The 18625-nt window shown below is 35.3% G+C and overlaps 1 protein-coding gene across 1 annotated transcript in view; it reads right to left on the bottom strand.

The window, feature by feature from the left end:
* The window catches only part of LOC126298390 (Down syndrome cell adhesion molecule-like protein Dscam2), a 206124-nt gene that overhangs the window by 140524 nt on the left and 46975 nt on the right, over positions 1 to 18625 (bottom strand). The window contains exons 5-6 of the mRNA XM_049989697.1: positions 6456 to 6602; positions 1871 to 2026 (exon numbers count right to left, since the gene is read on the bottom strand). Coding sequence (XP_049845654.1) covers positions 1871 to 2026; positions 6456 to 6602 — 303 coding nt within the window. The remainder of the gene's footprint in view (positions 1 to 1870; positions 2027 to 6455; positions 6603 to 18625) is intronic.

An 18625-nucleotide genomic window follows, 5' to 3' on the forward strand; every position in this document is an offset into this window, starting at 1 on the left:
TAATACAAGTGTTACAACAAACATTTTGGCAGATATGTGATCTAGTTTCCCAGCATATTTCTAATTTGTGGAATTCTTGGATGACTGGTTGACTCATGTTTTAATTACTACATGATATTTCAGCAAACAGACTTGTCACCATCTTCAGGTTGTCTTGATATTTCACAGGTGGACAAGAGCTATGTGATACAGTGCAGCAGGTTTCAGTCACAGATTCTGAAGTGGTAAACAAGTTCTCTTCACCAGTAGCCATCTCTCCGTTTTCTCTGCAATTCCAGGCTTGTACCAGGTATTGTTTGCAGCAATTCTCTTTGTTTCAAATTTTCTCAAACTGGTTTTCTCTGGAATGTCTGCATTTTGAGGACAAGTGCTATAAATGTTTATGTAGAGGTCACATTGCAAAAGTATGCTGCAGCACAGCAGGCACTAGACCACCCCAGCCAACGCAAAATAACATTTCAGGCTGTGACCAAGTGCTGGCACTGTCTAAAATTTCATCATTACTGGCAACAGTGTAAGACAGTCTAGTGGAGGTGCCACTTTTACATTGTGTGTAACTGATGGTAACATATGATCATGTATTGCAGACAATGGCATCATTGGTTGTGGCAGGTCCTTCAGGTGAGAAGATATTTGACCTCAACGCATACCCCACTTTTGGATTTTCATTACTCCATGCAGTGCTTTCCCTCAGCTTGTCATTACCCTGTGCTGCCATTGATACACTTCATTTGTACCACTGCCTGGGCCTGGATTGGGCAAAGTAGTTGACTATCAGATATACATTGTCTTAAAGTGGAAAGCAAGTCCTAGACTTTATAACACCCATTCAAGTCTGTTGACTGTTAAGGATGGGATTAAGATGGAACTAAATGAACTAGAACACCAAAAAGTTCTTGCCACCCACTTCAAAAGTCAGTGGGCTTCACTGTTAGTAGTGGTCAGGAAACCTGGGAGCTCTCAACAGTTGTGTTGAGACTTTAAGGAAACCATTAGTGCTCAAGTGGACATTGATTCATAACCCTTGCCTCGTTACAGATTAAATCTTTTCTAAACATTAAGGAGGTAAACTGTTCTCCAAAATCAATGTTACAGATGCATATATACAGTTGGCCCTTGATGAAGATTTGCAGAAGGTATTACTCTTGCAAACACCATTCTATCTTCATCAAAATTAATAGGTTGCTTTCTGATGTGGCTAGCGCCTCCATCATATTGCAGTAGCTAGTTCAACAGAATATTACTGATATTCTATATTATGTAAGTGAATTTGACAATATTCTGATCACTTGTCATACAACAGGCAGACATTTGCTCAGTCTCTACCAGGTTTAAAAGCTTTACTTTGTTATCTACCATTTACAGCAAGAATTGCTGTCTAATAATAGTACAGCATCATGAGGTACATAGCTAATATTTAAACACAAATAAAACAGTTTTTTATGTCAATCGTTTATTTATTATACCATTAAGCACTGAATGGTCAACACCGTAGCTATAAGATTATGCAGTTATATCCCTAGTATTAGTGAGAAGCATAGGCATGTTTTTGCAGCAGCAGACGAAGTGGACGACAGGTTATGTTTCTTCTTTTTAGCTAAAGGAAAATTTAAAACAGATGTTGCACATTGCTAGGTGCTGAATGCATTCTTCACTGAACATGAGGTTACATCAGTGAGTACTACCAGGAATATAACTGCGTAATATTGCACCTGATGATGATGATGGTGTGAACCACTGAAATGCTTAGTGGTATAAAAAATGACTGGTGCAGAAAATTGTTTTACTTGCATCAGGAACTGTTTATAAAAGTTAAAAAGAAATATCTTGGTGAATGTAAAACTGTTGTGAAAACTAACATATGCCATACCATCCTCCAACGTCCTACAAAATATTGGCCGGCTTTTAACACCATCACCTTTGTTGGTAAATGCACAAACTTCTATACTGTAGTTACAGAATCGATCAAGATTAGCTAATTCCAATTTATTGTCTCTTGTTATTTGTTCCACAGGATGTGAGAAGTCTGGAAATAAAATTTCAACAAAATGTTACAAATTACTGGAATATTTCACAGTTAAGGTTAATAAGTCCAGATTTGTAAAAAAACTAGTTACAGATATTGTGCTCTATCAGACCATACTTTAAAAAAAGAATGGGTATTTTCATATGCTGTTACTTATTAAGATTTTAAGAATTTCAAAGTGATAGCTGACAGTCCTTCAGTGTGAAACTTACATTACTGGTCTTTAATTTTCCAAAAGTATACACTGACAAATGAGGTGATGCATAAGCCTGCTACATCAGCTTGCATAAGCACACAAAACAGAATGAAGCTTGTGGTTCCTGCTTGCAACGATGCACATCAGTTAATGACTCTGCATAGGTCAATATGAGTTGAAGGTACATGCTTTGCCTATGAAAGCTGATGTTTAGCACAAAAAATTATGCACTTCACAAAAAAAAGTATCTTATGCCCATAACAGCAATGAACTACAATTAGAATCAGACACCTCACACAAATACTTGATGTAACTATTTGTAGGGACATGAAATGGAATGATACCATAAGCTCAGTCATGGGTAAAGTAGGTGACAGACTTTGGTTTATTGGTAGAATACTCCGTAAATTCAATAAGTGTAAAAAGGAGTTTGTTTACAAATAACTCATGTGATCCATTCTAAAATAGTGTTCAAGTGTGTGGGACCCATACCACATAGTACTAACAGGTGACACTGAACATACACAAAGAACAGAAGCACGAAAGCTGACAGGTTTGTGTGATCAATGGGAGAGTGTCACAGAGATGCTGAAGAAACAGAACTGGCAGACTCTTCAGGGTAGACACAATCTAAACTGGGAAAGCCAACTTACAAAGTTTCAAAAACTGGCTTTCATTGATGACTCTTGGAATGTAGTACAGCCCCCTATGTATTGCTCACATTGGGGTCATGAGGAGAATATAAGATTAATTACAGCAAACACCGAGGCATGTAAACAATCATTCTTCCAACACTCAGTATGTGAATGGAACATGAGAAAGCCTTAATAAATGGTACAGTGGGGGATTTGCTCTGCCACACACTTCACAATGGTTTGCTGTTTTTATGTGCAGATTCCAGGTTATGGGCCCATTATCACTGATCCTCAGCAACAGGAACCTCCATGTTTGATACACAGCAACGTAACGAGCGTCTCTGGCCCACAATCTCACAGCAGAGTGAAATATGTTTTCATATTAGTTGATGATTGTTCACGATATGCAGTAACATGTTTGCTAAAAGTCAAAAGTGAAGTATTTCAGTCATTCAAAGAATACAAAGTGTATGCAGAAAATTTCCATCAGTGGTAAGTTACATCATCTTTGCTTTTAGATATATTTTTCCCACGTGGAATGTTTCCCTCTATTATATTCATATAATTATATAAAAAATTATACAGTAAATTCTTTGGGTAGCAATACAGAAAAAGAAAATACATATTTTCTTAGAATCATTAAAGCACTACAGAAAACAGATACAGAGCACACACAGACACAGAGCTTAGGATAAATAACATTCTTAGCAATACTAGTTTTCCAGCCTTACAAAAATATGCAAACGATGAATTCAAAACTAGTGAACAGAAGTTACTAGTTGGCCACAGACAAGTTAGAAAGATCAGACACATAAAAACATTTAGGGGCAGTCCACAAAAGGGACAATGGGGAGAAGTTCACCACAAAAGCATAGCAAATGACAAATTTATTGACCTCTTTTCTTTTAAATATCTTCAAACCAAATTCATCATAAAAGAGCTCAATGAAAGAAAGAATGGCACAGGAAAAGGGATACTGTATACTTATGAACTTGGGCTATGTTCTTATAATGGGCCATCCAGAAAAACACCAATGGAACTTACTTAGAATTAACATCTTATTCCATACTATGACTCAAGAAATAATAACCAAAAGTATATCTGGCTATAGCTTTTTCAATAAACAACATAAAATCATTATACAAATCCACAATCACAGTATCACTAATTAAAATAATGTTCTGTTTTGATGACTTTTTTCCATAGTCTGATGCAAGTTGTAAAGTCTATTAAAATGAAATGAAAACAAGGCAGAACATTAAATTAGTTATTGCTAAAAACAACTACCATACTTTCTACACCAAAAAGTCCATCCACTAAGGCTTTAACTGTCTCTCAACATGTGTTGAAATGAACAATATCCTCCCAAAACCCTTACTACCTCTCCCAAAGTAGCAGCCTCCTGTCCACTCAACCTATGAAATACTGTGGACAATTCATGTTCAGCTCCTTCTTTGAGCCCTTTGATATGAAATACTTGTCACATGCATACACCCAACATGTCCTGCTCTAGTATATTTCATCTTATTAAATGCAGTGCTACAACGGAAAAGCACCTTCCATAGACTTCCATGGTCAGTTTCAATTTGGAAAGAAAGAAAAAAAAATCATTTTGGGTATTAGGCCACCTTGCTATGAAAAACTAAAAACAAAGAAAATACCAACATTTTGAACATCTTTGCAGTGACCCAGAAGAGGAGAGGAAGGCCAAACCATTATGAAACACTAAAAACAGCTGAAATATCAACATTCCATCCTGAAGAGGACCATTGCAAGTATGATCAAAACATCAGTATTTTAAACAATGGAAAATCCAAGGTGGAATAATGATAACATTGTGAAAAAGATAAATTGCTACTCATTTCCGCAACCTATCCTTTTCATAAATTGCCATTTTTTGTAGTGTTTCATAATGATGTGGCCTAATACCAAAAATGATTTTAGTCAAATATCAATTTGTTTTCAATTATTTTATGGCTTTTATGTGGGCCTGAGGATCAACCAGCTATTTTCAGTACATATGAATGGCCACTGCTAAAAGGTTGCCTAATGCGAATTTGATTACCTAGTGGTAATGTACACATTTGACCACAAGATAACTTACTCCAGTTACTGCTTCACTACATGTATCATCTGGATTAACCTGGCCAAGAAAATTCTCAAACGAAATAATATTCAAGAATCATAAATAAAATTAATAAATTTCACTAGGAAAAGATATGAAACAGCCATATTCCAAGGCAGGGAACACAAGATCGTTATGGATAGAAGGAAGAAAGTTATATGCAGAGGTGAGGGATTTCTGGAAGAACTTGTAATGACAGAAAAAGAAAATTAATTGAAGCTTGAATGTGGCCACAGTTGGTCAATATGAAACAAAAATAAATTTGTAGTAACAAATAAAATTTTGATCAATTCATTCCAAATTTATGAATGCATTATTACCTTTTAACTTTTGGTCCACAAAATGCTAATAACTCTGTACTGTTATTCAGTAGACTAAGAAGAGACTAATTGGAAGAAGTTATGCCAGGACTACATGAAATGATGATCCAACACTGTAAGTCTTATATCTGCACTCTATTGTTTTTTTGTCACATTACAGCATTATTAGAATATTGAAGAAAATTACCACTAGTTAACAAACATATAATTATGTTTTTCTGGGACAATGTCTGACTGAGCCTTCCACCACTAATGAAATTACCATGTTTTAGCAATATCAACTGATGCAATAGCTGAGAACCTCTTTGGAGTGAAACATTTATTTACTACTTGGCTGGATACATGGAAAAATATCAAAAGTAAGCAACACAATCAGTAGCTCTAGAAAACTTTATTTCCTTCCTCTGGCAAAACAGAGAACAACAGAAAGATGTGACAAAGCTACAATCCATTACCTCATTCTAGAATGACTGAAGAAAAACTTCTAAAACTAAACTATGAATCTGTCAAAAACCTGTGCTACAAGAAATAAGCAACCACTTTATCATTCACTGCCTTTCTGAAAATTTTTGAGCAGACAAGTAACAAAAATATTCATTTATCAATCATGCATGACGGAGTCTGCTTTTACTGTACACACTGCCATCATATCCTAACCTGTGTTACAGTTGCTCATGTCTGCCATCATTTTTTTCCTTTAATTTTGGTCATCATTATCTACACTTCCTAGAAGAAAATATTCCTGCATTTGCTCATTTGCACTTGTTGTGACTTGGAACACACCGAAAAACACAATTACAAGAATTCCACAGTTTATTATGTCACAAATGGACAGGTCTACAGAACAGGTGCAGACTAGAGATGGTAACAGATTTGCAGATGCATAGGGATTATTGGGGGCAAAAGAGTGCATGGGGAAATTTCTTTAACCAACCTAAATTGGAAAATGAAGAAATAAGAGAAAAAGAAAATCCTCAGAATAGTACTCGTATACTCATGAGCAGAACGAAATCCAAGAATCTTGTTCTTTAGAAGCATTGTATTTTATGTTGTTTAATTACTATACAATACTGTTAGAATTAGCATACACATTAAAAGGAGGGTAAAAATTATAGAAAGAATAACTCTAGTTTATAAAACAACTTTTTTTTACCTTCAAAGTCTGCCAGTGAGCGGTAGAGTACTTTGTAACCCTTCAGTATTCCATTGATAGCAGATTCTGGAGGACTAGACCACAGCACTAAAATTCTCTGTGAAGACAATGCTGTGCACTGAACATCACTAGGTGGTGCTCCTGGCACTGAAACAGAAGCCCAGACAAAATTCAGATTAAAATAATAATAATAATAAATTAGCTGTACAAAACATAGTCTCATGAACTTAAAAGTGTGTAGGCCAGTATCAATAAACTCAGCAGTTTTGTCATCCTGAAGAGGAACACTGTAAAGATAGTCAAAATTTCAATTTTGTTTCATTGTTGTTTTTAACATTATGATTTGGTTTAATAACCAACAGGATTTTATTTGACTGTACACTGAATGTCGAAACCTATGCACACACTCATATATTAGTGATCTGTAGGGGCAGGAAGTTTATATTGATATGTGTACATTGAAGTAGCAGAGGAAGACAAAGGAGAAACTGTTTGAGGATCTCATCTTTCTGATGAGATGATATCATACTAAAATTTCTTTAGCTGTCATCACACTTTGGAACAAGAGAAGTAAATAACTTCTATAAACTTGCAATACATCTATTACTTAAGGAAAGAATCCAGCACCTATGTGGTACAATAGAATTTTTCAACAGCACATGAATAGGGTGATATCTATGGCTGGCCTCCGAGTTATTGGCAATTTACTCGGACCAACACATAGACATGCTTGCATGTGAAACAAACAGTATAAAACCACCAAATGAAGCAGTTTAACACACTCACTCCAGAGAAAGGAAATGCTCTGCCCAAACAGGAAACATTTTGGATAGTGGCGAATCCATCACTGCAGATGACTGACAATGCAAGAATTTAAATTATTCAATGACACTCCAGTACATGTTAGCAGAGGACATCATAAAATGTGTCAAAGTGTTGTTACCTTCACTGAAGGCATGGTCAAAATATCAAAATATCAGAACTTCGAGTGAGACAACACAGCTAAAATGCAGGAAGTGCAGGAAACCTTAAAATGGAGATGGAAAGGAGTAACACTAATTTTGCAAGAGTTTTTGAAATAAAATAGTATGGCTGTGGAGAGTTGCAGGCAGATTAGATTAATACTTGTTCCATAGTTCATGAATACGAGTTTTCAGAATGATGTGTAACATGTCAGTTTAACAAAAGGTTTCTTTACATGCTGTAATTTACGAGGTTTTTTTTAAGATTACTATTTATAGCTAAACATTCATCTACCAAGTACAAGGAGTTGTCATTCAGACATGATTATAATTTGTTTTTAAGTTTTGGCTGGCTGGCTTTCAGACTTTTGATGCTATTTTGTAGGTGATCAAAGATTTTTGTGGCAGTATAATTCACCCCTTTCTGTGCCAAAGTTAGATTTAACCCAACGTGGTGAAGATCAGCCTCATTCACTGGGCTCCAGCTATTATTCTGATTACATGCTTTTGGGAAATGAATAATTTTTCCCTTAATGATGAATTACCCCAAAATATGATTCCATACAAAAGTCGGGAATGAAAGTAGTCATAGTAAGCTAATTTACTACACTGCCAAAATTTGCAATAACCCTAACAGCATAAGTAGCTGAACTCAAACGTTATGTCTTTCTTGCAACTCAATCTCTCATCAATGCACAAATCCAAATATTTGAAATACTTTTCCTTAGCTGTAGATGCCCGTTCAAACTCTATATTTATCAATGGTGTTGTGCCATTTATTGTACAAATTTGTATATGCAGTGTTTAATCAAAATTTAATGAGAGTCCCGCAATGTAGGAAAAGAAGGATTGCTTTCTGGCCTGAGCTGCCAGAGTTGGTGGTCATATGTGTGTGAGGTGTGTTTGCTTGTGTGTACAAATGGTGCGTGTATCTCTCTGACTGAGGCTGAAAGCTTTGTGTAAGTGTCTTTTAATTGTGCCTGTTTGCAACTTAACATGTCTTCTTAATGGTAAGTAGCACTCAGTCTTTTCCTACATTGCTGCTATTCTTACATGGCATTCCAATTATTTGAAATTAAAGAGAGTTCATTTGCAGAGAACCACTTAATAATTTTCTGAAAGGTATTATTTACAATTTCCCCACCTTGTTTGTTGGGTGTGAGTCCCATGCTTGTATCATCAGGAAAAATAACTAGCTTTGCATCTTGGTGAATATAGACTGGTAAGTCATAAATATAAATTAAATACAATAAAAGACCCAAAACTGAACATTAAGAGACCCTAGTCTTTGCATTTTCTCAGTTTGAGGAATCTGCTGATTTTTGCATGTTATGTGAACTGTTCATTTCAACCTTCTGTCCTCTTCCAGTTAAATGCAAATTAAACTATTTGCACAGTGCCCTACTCATACAGCAATACTTAAGTTCATCTAGAATAACTCCATCTTTACACAATCAAAAGCCTTTGAGCGATGACAGAAAATCTCAGTTGGTGATGTTCAGTTATTCAGTGCATATAATATTTGATTAGAGAAATCATATATAGTATTTTCTATTGGAAAGCTTTTCTGAAAACTAAACTGGCATTTTGTTAGTATTTTACTTTTACAAATATATAAAGCTACTCTTGAATACATTCCTCTTTCAAGAATTTTGGACAAAGCTGTCAAAGGTGAGATTGAGCAATAGTTGTTGACATCAGACCTATCCCCTTTTTATACAATGGTTTAACAATAGCATATTTCAGTGCATCAGAAAAATGTCCAGTTTCAGTGGGCTATTTCATATGTGGCTGAGAATCTTAGTTGCCTGTTGGGAACAAGCTTTCAGTACTTTGCAGGAGATGCCATCAATTCCATATTAGCAACTACTTTTCAGTGAGTTTATTATTTTCCAAACATCAGAAAGAGAGGTGGGCAGAATTTCAATTTTATCAACCTGCCTAGGTATTGCCTCTTCCATAGATAGATTTGCCTTTTCTAATGAACATCTGGATCCTATTTTCCCCACAACATTTAAAAAATGATTATTAAAAATATTTTCTACCTCTGACTTCTTGTTAATAAACTTTTCATTCAATTTGATGGTAATCTAGTCTTCCTGTGCTGTTAGTTGCCCTGTTTCCCTTTCAACACTATTCAAATTGTTTTAATTTTGTTATTGGAGTTGCTAACCTCATACATGATACACTTACTTCAGGACTTTGCAATAACTTTGATTAATGTAGTGCAACAGTTTTTACTTTGGGTCATTACTTTTTCTTGCTATTAGATACATTTCCCTTTTCTAGTTACAAGATATTTTTATTCCTTTAGTAACACATGGTATTTTACATGATTTCTTATGGTTATATTTCATGTTTTCTTAGGATAACCTGTTTTCAGAAATCCTCACTAACATATCATGAAACATGTTATATTTTAAATTAGCATCAGGTTGCCGGTGCACCTCATCCCAGTCTAACTGCTGCCAGCTTTCCCTAAAATTTGTAGTCATTAAATTGTTAATTGGATATATCATTCTGGAGGACTGTTTTGCATTACTGTATGAAGCTTTGTCATATAATGTAACTAGCTGTGCATCCTGATTAGAAAGACCATTCTTCACAGGATAAATGTTTATTTGATTAAATTTATCTTAGTCTATGAAAATATTATCTATCAGTGTTCTGCTTTCCTGTACAACCCAAGTAGGAAAATCAATAACTGATGTCAAATTGAAAGAACCAAGTAGTACTTCAAGACCATTCTTGCTATCATACTCTTTCAGGAAATCGACATTGAAAGCCCCATAAATATTAATTTGCTTCTCTCTGTCTGACAGATAGCGCAACAATAAAACCAAGTTTTTCAGAAAGTGTTCAAAATCTCCAAGTGGGGAACTATACAGGGTGGTCCTTTGATAGTGACTGGGCCAAATATCTCACGAAATAAGCACCAAAATAAAATAAAAAAAACTACAAAGAATGAAACTTGTCTAGCTCAAAGGGGGAAACCAGATGGCATTATGGCTGGCCCACTAGATGGGCTGCCATAGATCAAACAGATATCAACTGCATTTTTTAAAAATAGGAACCCCCATTTTTTATTACGTATTCGTGTAGTACGTAAATATATATGAATGTTTTAGTTGAACCACTTTTTTCACTTTGTGACAGATGTTGCTGTAATAGTCATAAACACAATGTATGCTATTTCCTATGTAATGTTCTACTAATGTTACTACAAGATGTTTCACTACATGACAGAATGGCGATGTACTTCCAACATCATGGATGTCCGGCACATAGCTCACATGGAGTTGAAGCAGTATTCAAAAGCATATTTCATGACAGGTGGATTGGTCATCGAAGCACCATACCATGGCCCGCACATTCACCGGATCTCACGTCCCCGGATTTGTTTCTGTGGGTAAAGTTGAAGTATATTTTCTATCATGATCCACCAACACTGCCTGAAACATGAGTCAGCACACTGTCATTGCATGTGTGAATATTACATAAGGTGAACTACTCGCTGTTGAGAGGAATGTCGTTACACGTATTGCCAAATGCATTGAGGGTGACGGACATCATTTTGAGCATTTATTGCATTAATGTGGTATTTACAGGTAATCACGCTCTAACAGCATGTGTTCTCAAAAATGGTAAGTTCACAAAGGTACATGTATCACATTGAACAACTGAAATAAAATGTTCAAAAGTACCTATGTTCTATATTTTAATTTAAAAAACCTACCTGTTACTAACTGTTTGTCTTAAATTGTGAGCCATATGTTTGTGACTATTACAGCACCATCATAAGGAACCACCTAATAATGTACATGGGGCTGAAGCATATTAAAGATGGAATCACAAAATCTGGGCAGGAAAGTATGGGATATTTGATATGGAAAAAAAGGGGAAATGATTTCACAGATGGAAGAGAAAAGAGAATTCAGAAACAAGAACAATGAAACTGAATGAAAGATGTACAAGAGGTTGAACAATGAATTGTATCAAAAACAGAATAAGCTATGAAAAATGGCTAAAAGAAGAGTCTGACACAACTGAAGACTTGGAGAGGAACTGAAGATATGATTTACTGTACCCACAACAGAGAAAAGTGACAACATGGCATTTGTTGTTATTTGAGCTCTAAATGAAAATGTGCTTATGCAGATTGTTGCATAAAATCATGATCTATGTAAACTGCTACAATGGATATATCCCTTCCTTAATTACTGTATTAAACACAGAGGCCAGCTGAAATTAAAACATAGTATAGCTTAATCCATTTTGATGTTCCAACAGCAACTTCCCTATTTCAGTCTGTAGACTGCTTTCTTAAGTCTTTTAATGACTTCATCTTTGAATGTTTTTGTAATGTAGCCAACCATGGGAATTTACACATAAATTTCTTCTTTCAACTTGCCTTCTAAAGAAGCTTTCACTATATCAATGTGCAAAGGATATTTAGGAACTAGACTAAATAAATATCTGAGTTAATTGTCTCATATTATTGGTGTGCATGTTTCTTCATAGTCAAAACCTCTGACTTGTGCATAGCTGTTAATTAACAGATGAGCTTTATGGTGAATTATTAGCCCTTTAAAGCCTCTTTTTAGCTGAAGAAAACACTTGGTATCAATTGTTTTTTGCTTGGAGTCAAGACTGCTGATTCCCAACTTTGATTTTCTAGGTAAGATTTTAATTCATCCTGATTTGCTTGAAGCCATTTCTTCAACTCACTAGATTGCAGTCCCTCTTCCAGTGCTGATGGTTCTGACTCTTCTGAATCTTTTGTATGATAGGACATGAAATCATCCTTTTTCTTTGACCCTGGTATTTGAAATATCTTCTGAGCACTTGTTGAGATGTTTCAGAATATTCTTTTATTTTGACTGAGGCTGATTCTTCTGAAATTCTGTTATCCAGTGTGGCATCCCTCGAATCATCTTGCACCTCAGAGCTTTCCTCCTTACCCTTGTTGGTGGAATGAATACCTGGTTTGGTTCCAGAAAATGATCAGATGTTTGTGGCTTGTCATTAATCTTATGAATTATTTTTTCTTTAAAGATTACACATCTTGCTTTTATAATTCTTTGATGAACAGGATGGAACAATCAGTATGCCTTGCTATCTTCCCAATATCTGACAAGAACGCACTGAACACATTTCTTGTACCATTTGTGCCTATTGACTCTTGGTAAGTGAACATACGCCTTACTGACAAATAATTTCAGATGTTGAAGGTCAGGTTTCTTCCCCAAGAAAGCTTTCTCTGGGATTATGTTGTTAAAAGCATTTATCAGGACTCTGTTAATAAGACAAACTGTGGTGGAGGTTGCTACTTCCCCAAATTTCATAGATAATTTTACATCGAACAGCACACATCTTGCCTCCTCCATGATCGCACTATTATATCTCTCTGCTACACTATTTTGTTCTGGAGTGTAGGGAACCATGGTTGGATGTCTAACTCCTTCATCCCTTAAGAATTTTGTCACCCTTTTACTTACATATTCATTTGCATTATCAGTTCACAAGACACAAATTCTTTCACCTGTATGATTCTCTGCAGTTTTTTTAATTGTGAATAATCTCAATACTTGGTACTTATACAAAAAAAATCTCAAAAAATTATCAATTAGAGTTAGAAAATATTTAGCTCTACAAGTTGATGTGGATTGCATTGAACCACCCAAATCTGAATGAACCAACTCTAGAATCCTTTATCTCTAGAAGCATAATGTGGGAAGGAAAATCTGGTTTGTTTATCTTCTAGGCATGCAGTTCAGAGAATGTCAATGCCTCCTTTGCATCCAATGCCATTAACCAAACCTTTTTGTAATTATTCTGTTGCATGTGAGTGCAGGTGTCCTAATATTTTATACTATAATTTTTGCATCATTAGACAAGGATACACACTTTGCTTCAAAACAGTGATCACTTGGTTGCTCCAGTCTATACATTTCATTGATTAATGATGCTGTGGCTATTAATTTCTTCTCTGCATCATGAATGCAACAGACCCTATAATAAAAAACGATAGGGTAGCCCTGTTGTGCTTAAATAAAGTAAATTTGCACTAAACTGAGGCACATAGAGCTCATCTATCACTCTAACATCTGTTGTCTCTCTGCCTGCTAGTGCTACAATGTGTGTGTTCAGCCTGTCCCTTTAATCAATAAGTTTTCATTGTTAGTCACAACCATTTGTGAATTGGGCACTGACACTGTGAAACTGATATCACCAGAAGCACCAGAATCCACATATCACCATTCTTTACATATAGCTTTAGCTGATGCTTATGTTTTTAAGAATGTCTTATAACTTGTTTCCTTCATGGCAGATTTTTCACTTGCTTTGTTTTTGTTTTGTTGCAGTTGTAACACCTCTGATCTCTGGTGCTGTAATGTGGGTTTATTGCAGCTCCACTTTTTATTTTCTTGAAGGGCTGCATCATTAAAACATGAACTGCCAGTTTCATCATCCTTTGCTTTCAGTACAAAACTGTTTTTATTGGAATATCCATTATCAACATTTTGGAGTTCTCTAAAATCATTATCACTGGATTTTACTCTTTAGGCAGCCCATATAACCAAATACATACTACCCACTCATCTTGCACTTAGAAGTTAAGATCATTTAATTTGTTTGATAGTGTAATTATTATTGACATTTATTCTTCCACAGACAAACAGTTCTACAGCCTTGTTGTTAAAATTTTTCTCAACAGTCCCATTCTTCAGTAAAGTCCTGACTCCTCATAAATTTGTTTTAGTCTTTCCCATACTTCTTATGTAGTTGGGGGTGTTTTGTACATGCCACAAACAGTGGAGTGAACCGATAATTTCATTTTAGTCCTTGCGGTACATATCTCAATCTCATCTTTGATCTCTCCCACTACACACTGCCACAATTGTTCCTGTTGCAAATAAGTTTTCATTGCAAATTGCCATGTGTTGTAGTTTCATCTTCTTTGTAATTTTTTGATTAATGGAAACACATTAGCAGTGCCAGAATTCATTATGTCGGCATTCTATGTTTATGTGTTGAAATGAACTTTCTTGGCATTATGGAGACACACACAGTTTCTGTTTGTTTCAAATAATCTACTGTTTTTATGATATACTGACAGAGTGGGTAGATGGACCCACAACCTGTTGTTATTTAAGCACTAAATTAAAATGCAGTTATGGTTTGGAACTGAAGAATAAACTTTAACTTTACACGGAATGAATGTACATGATCAATGACAAGCCCAAATTAAGGAAGCAAACATACATAAAAAGTGCCCATTGTAGCAACACCAAAGATGAATTTTCTAGTAGGGTGATTGATTATAAATGACACCTTCCAACACTATCAAAATAGACCAAGAAGTTCTAGTAAGGAAATTCTCAGTAAAACAGAAAACATAGTATACAAAGATCAAAAGAAAGACCTTAAAGGATGGGAAGACAATTGGAAAGTGCTATATGACAAAGGTCACAAACTGAGAACTCTGTAACTTGAATCCTTGAATGATGTGGATGATGGTTACCTGTTTTCATTACATTTGTAATGTTTGACTCTTTGATCACATTTTACTGCCATATGCACACATATCCTGGCTGTATGCAGTCAAGAGCAGAGATTTCCATACCCTCTGTCTTCCCTACTGTCTTATAAATGTACACTGCCCCACATATCTCTCCTTCAGAGCAAAATCCTTTATGTTGCACTCCATCATTCAACCGCTTTCTCAAAGTCCTTCTCAGTAAGTATCCATCTCTGTAATGACCTCCCACATTCTCTTAGAGGACTGAATGCCATCTTCAGCTTCAGAAGACTGTGAATGAGATATCTACTAAAGCAACAATGATGATCACCATTTATGCAGTCATTATCCCTGTACGTCTGGATTTCCACACTGACCTTTCTTATTTCCCAATATTCTTAGCTCGTGCAGTCTCCTTAACCCTTTATGATCTACTATCAGACAATGCCTGACACTACGATTTTCTGCTATGGCTCTGATGTTGACTGATATGTGATGCTTTTCCATTATTGTGCCTTCTATATCTTCCATTGTTGGAATTCAGTAGGCACATGGCAGCACTTGGTATGATCTGACTACCCAAAGAATATTGTATTCACACATTTCTAGAACGATAATGGGTGGTAGAAAACATGTAAGTGATAATGCTATTGTCAGTTTGGCAAGTACATTGGAAGTTTTATCATGATGGCAGTGGTGATCTCATGAAGTTTCCTTTTCTTTCATGCAGTGAGGTTTCAGCATTCCTCATGGTTTTCAACCAAAATCTGGACTTGAATATTTCCAACTCTTCTTCACTGATGATATTAGTGTAATTGTGAGTGCTACAAATATTTATAAGGAGTCACTCCACTTACGAAACACTTGTTGTGGTATTCATGGAGAGATATTTCATTAGAAGAACTGAAGGCTTACCTTGGTGTAATATTCAACATGGCCTTGAATTTAAAGACAGAATTAGTTGAATATTTTATAGAATACTCAATAGAATGAACACAATTTTAATGATGTTTTATTCTTGTCTTCTTTTTTCCTAAATATTTTGAATGCTGCATTTAGTTCCTCCTGTCACAGCTCAATGGTGTCAATGTATAAGAGGGAGCACGGTGAAGAATGTTAATGAGTACACTGACAGTAAACCCAAAGAACTTTACATACCAAAAAGAAAGGCAGCAATAGATGAGAGCGAAGTAGGATTCAAAGGAAGAATTAAATTCAAGTGCTACAATCCAAAGAAGCCTATGAAGTGTGATTTATGAATTTTCTCTCTATGCGCTCCAGAAAATGGTTATGTTTCTCTTGCATTCCATACTGTGGAAAGACAGCTACAAAAATTCCAATTTGTTCTTATTTACATTAAGCAACCCAAGTAGTCCTTCATATCACATCTTTACTGACAGTATCTGCACAAGCCATCAACTTGCTCAGGAACTGCACAAATGAAATTTCATCTGTCAGAAGGATTCAGTTTGAAGAAGATGAAAGTTGCTTAACATGAGTTACATGCATATAAATTGTGTCTTCCATTCCATGACAAGAGGTTAGTGACCATGCTGAGTGCATTCTTTGGTCCTTACTACCCAATTGGTTACAGGAAGAAAGAGCCTGTGCAGTTCCTAAAACTGACTGTCATTTTGGAATACAATGGTCATCATATAAGGGATGGTAAAAATTCTCCTTCTGGCTGATTGAATTTGCTGCAGTGAACTGATGTATTCTTTAGTCAATAAACAACAATGAATGTGGAGAACAATTGCAGATTCACCTTTCCCATGGAAGAAATCTAACCAGATAGCTAGTCAGTCAGGTGAGAGATACAAATTCAAAGGAACGAAGAAGACCAACATCATCTGACATCAAGGAAAGACTAAATGAGGAGATTCATGTTATAATGCAAAATGAAAACCAAATCAGCAGAGGTTTGCATGTTTTACAGCAAATGCAAGGAGAAATGAGGGAACAGAGAAACAATTTTCTACTGTGAAATATGCAAGAGGAAGCCTTGACTACAACCTGAAGAATGCTTTAAGAAGCACCATACACAAAAAATTATAAACAAACATCAACATAGTTTCAAAACTAGTCTAAGAGAAAATAAAGTTGTCAAGTGACCTTATATTGCACTTTATTTTTTAAACAGCAGCATTATAACCTATAATGCCTTACATCTTTACCTGCATAAAATAAATAACAGTTGAGGAGAATGCAGTGATCAGAAAAACTGGACTGGAAAGGATTAAATTTCCTTCCCTCAAAACTTGCTATATCAGAAAACATCTATTTTACACCCCGATAAGATCTTTTTTATATATGCCACTATCACTATTGTTGTTATAGTTATCATCACTGTCATTATTATTATTATTATTATTATTATCATCATCATCATCATCATCATCATAATCATCATTCATGGCAGCAGCAGCACAAGAAGAAGCACTGCAAGTTTTAACTTTATTAGTTAAAAGTCAGTATTATTAATTCACATTGTCACTACAGACACTCAAATTATTTCAGCAGTATTTGTCATATTAAAATTGATATATATTAGGTAAATATGACATACTGTGTGTGATAAACCCTGGTCTGATTTAGGAGATTGTCTGATGGGTCTAATGAGATCAAGTTAAATAAATAGATCAAATTAATGAGAAAAAAGCACAAACCATATGAAAAGACATGTGGAATAGCTGCAATGAAAAATAAGTTTCACTGAAGTATAAGAACCAAGAAGGAATACGGAAAATACTCAGATTATGTAACAAATATATGACAGGAGGAATTTTGACAGTGGTAATGATTCCAGTATCAAATAGAAAAGTAGTGTGAACACTGGACAAATAGTCTGACTTCAAACACACTCAAATTTCTGTTAATAATCACAAATAAAACACTGGAGAAGATAAAAGGAGGAAAATTTGGCTGAGAAGTAGTGTGGTTTGAGAAGGAATACAGGCACAAGGGATGCAATAGGACTCTTTGTCTAAAAGGTTTATCAGGAATGAAAGAGATTTACATATGTATTTTATAGAGCTGGAAAATTCATTTGACAATGTGGCTTGGAATAAGCTTGCAACTATATTGAGAACTGGAGAATGAGACAATATATAAATTCATTATATACAAACTGAAAAACATCAAAGTGACAGAAGGAAGAACAAACTGTACTGAACTAGGAAGAGGACTAACAAGGCCACTATCTGTCTCCTACTTTTTTCAGTCTGTATTTAGAGTGTATGACTGAACGCTGCCCACCAGATGACACAGGGATACCAACTACAGGAAGAAAAATATGGTGCCGGTGGTACACAGATGACATGGGCCTTTTACCAAACAGCTGACAAATAGCTGCAAGAAATAGTGGATGTCATTGAAGCTAAAGTAAATACCTACGAAATGAAAATCAACATGAAGAAAATGAAAGTGATGGCACTAGGAGGAAGAAAAGGAAATATGTAGAGCTGAAAGGAGAATTAGTAGCACTTTTGCAAAATTTTAAATACCTAGGAAACAGAATAGAAAGTGACTGGAAGCGTAGCACAGAAATTAAAAACATAAAGTAATGGCAAAATAGGTTTTCTGTAATAAGAGACTTTTTTGCAGTACCACTAATGAACATTTGAGGAAATGACTGATAAAGCATTTTGTACAGAGCATCCCCTGTATGGTGCTGAAATTTGAACAAG

Source organism: Schistocerca gregaria, chromosome X, assembly GCF_023897955.1.
Source record: "Schistocerca gregaria isolate iqSchGreg1 chromosome X, iqSchGreg1.2, whole genome shotgun sequence".
Classification (NCBI taxonomy): domain Eukaryota; kingdom Metazoa; phylum Arthropoda; class Insecta; order Orthoptera; family Acrididae; genus Schistocerca; species Schistocerca gregaria.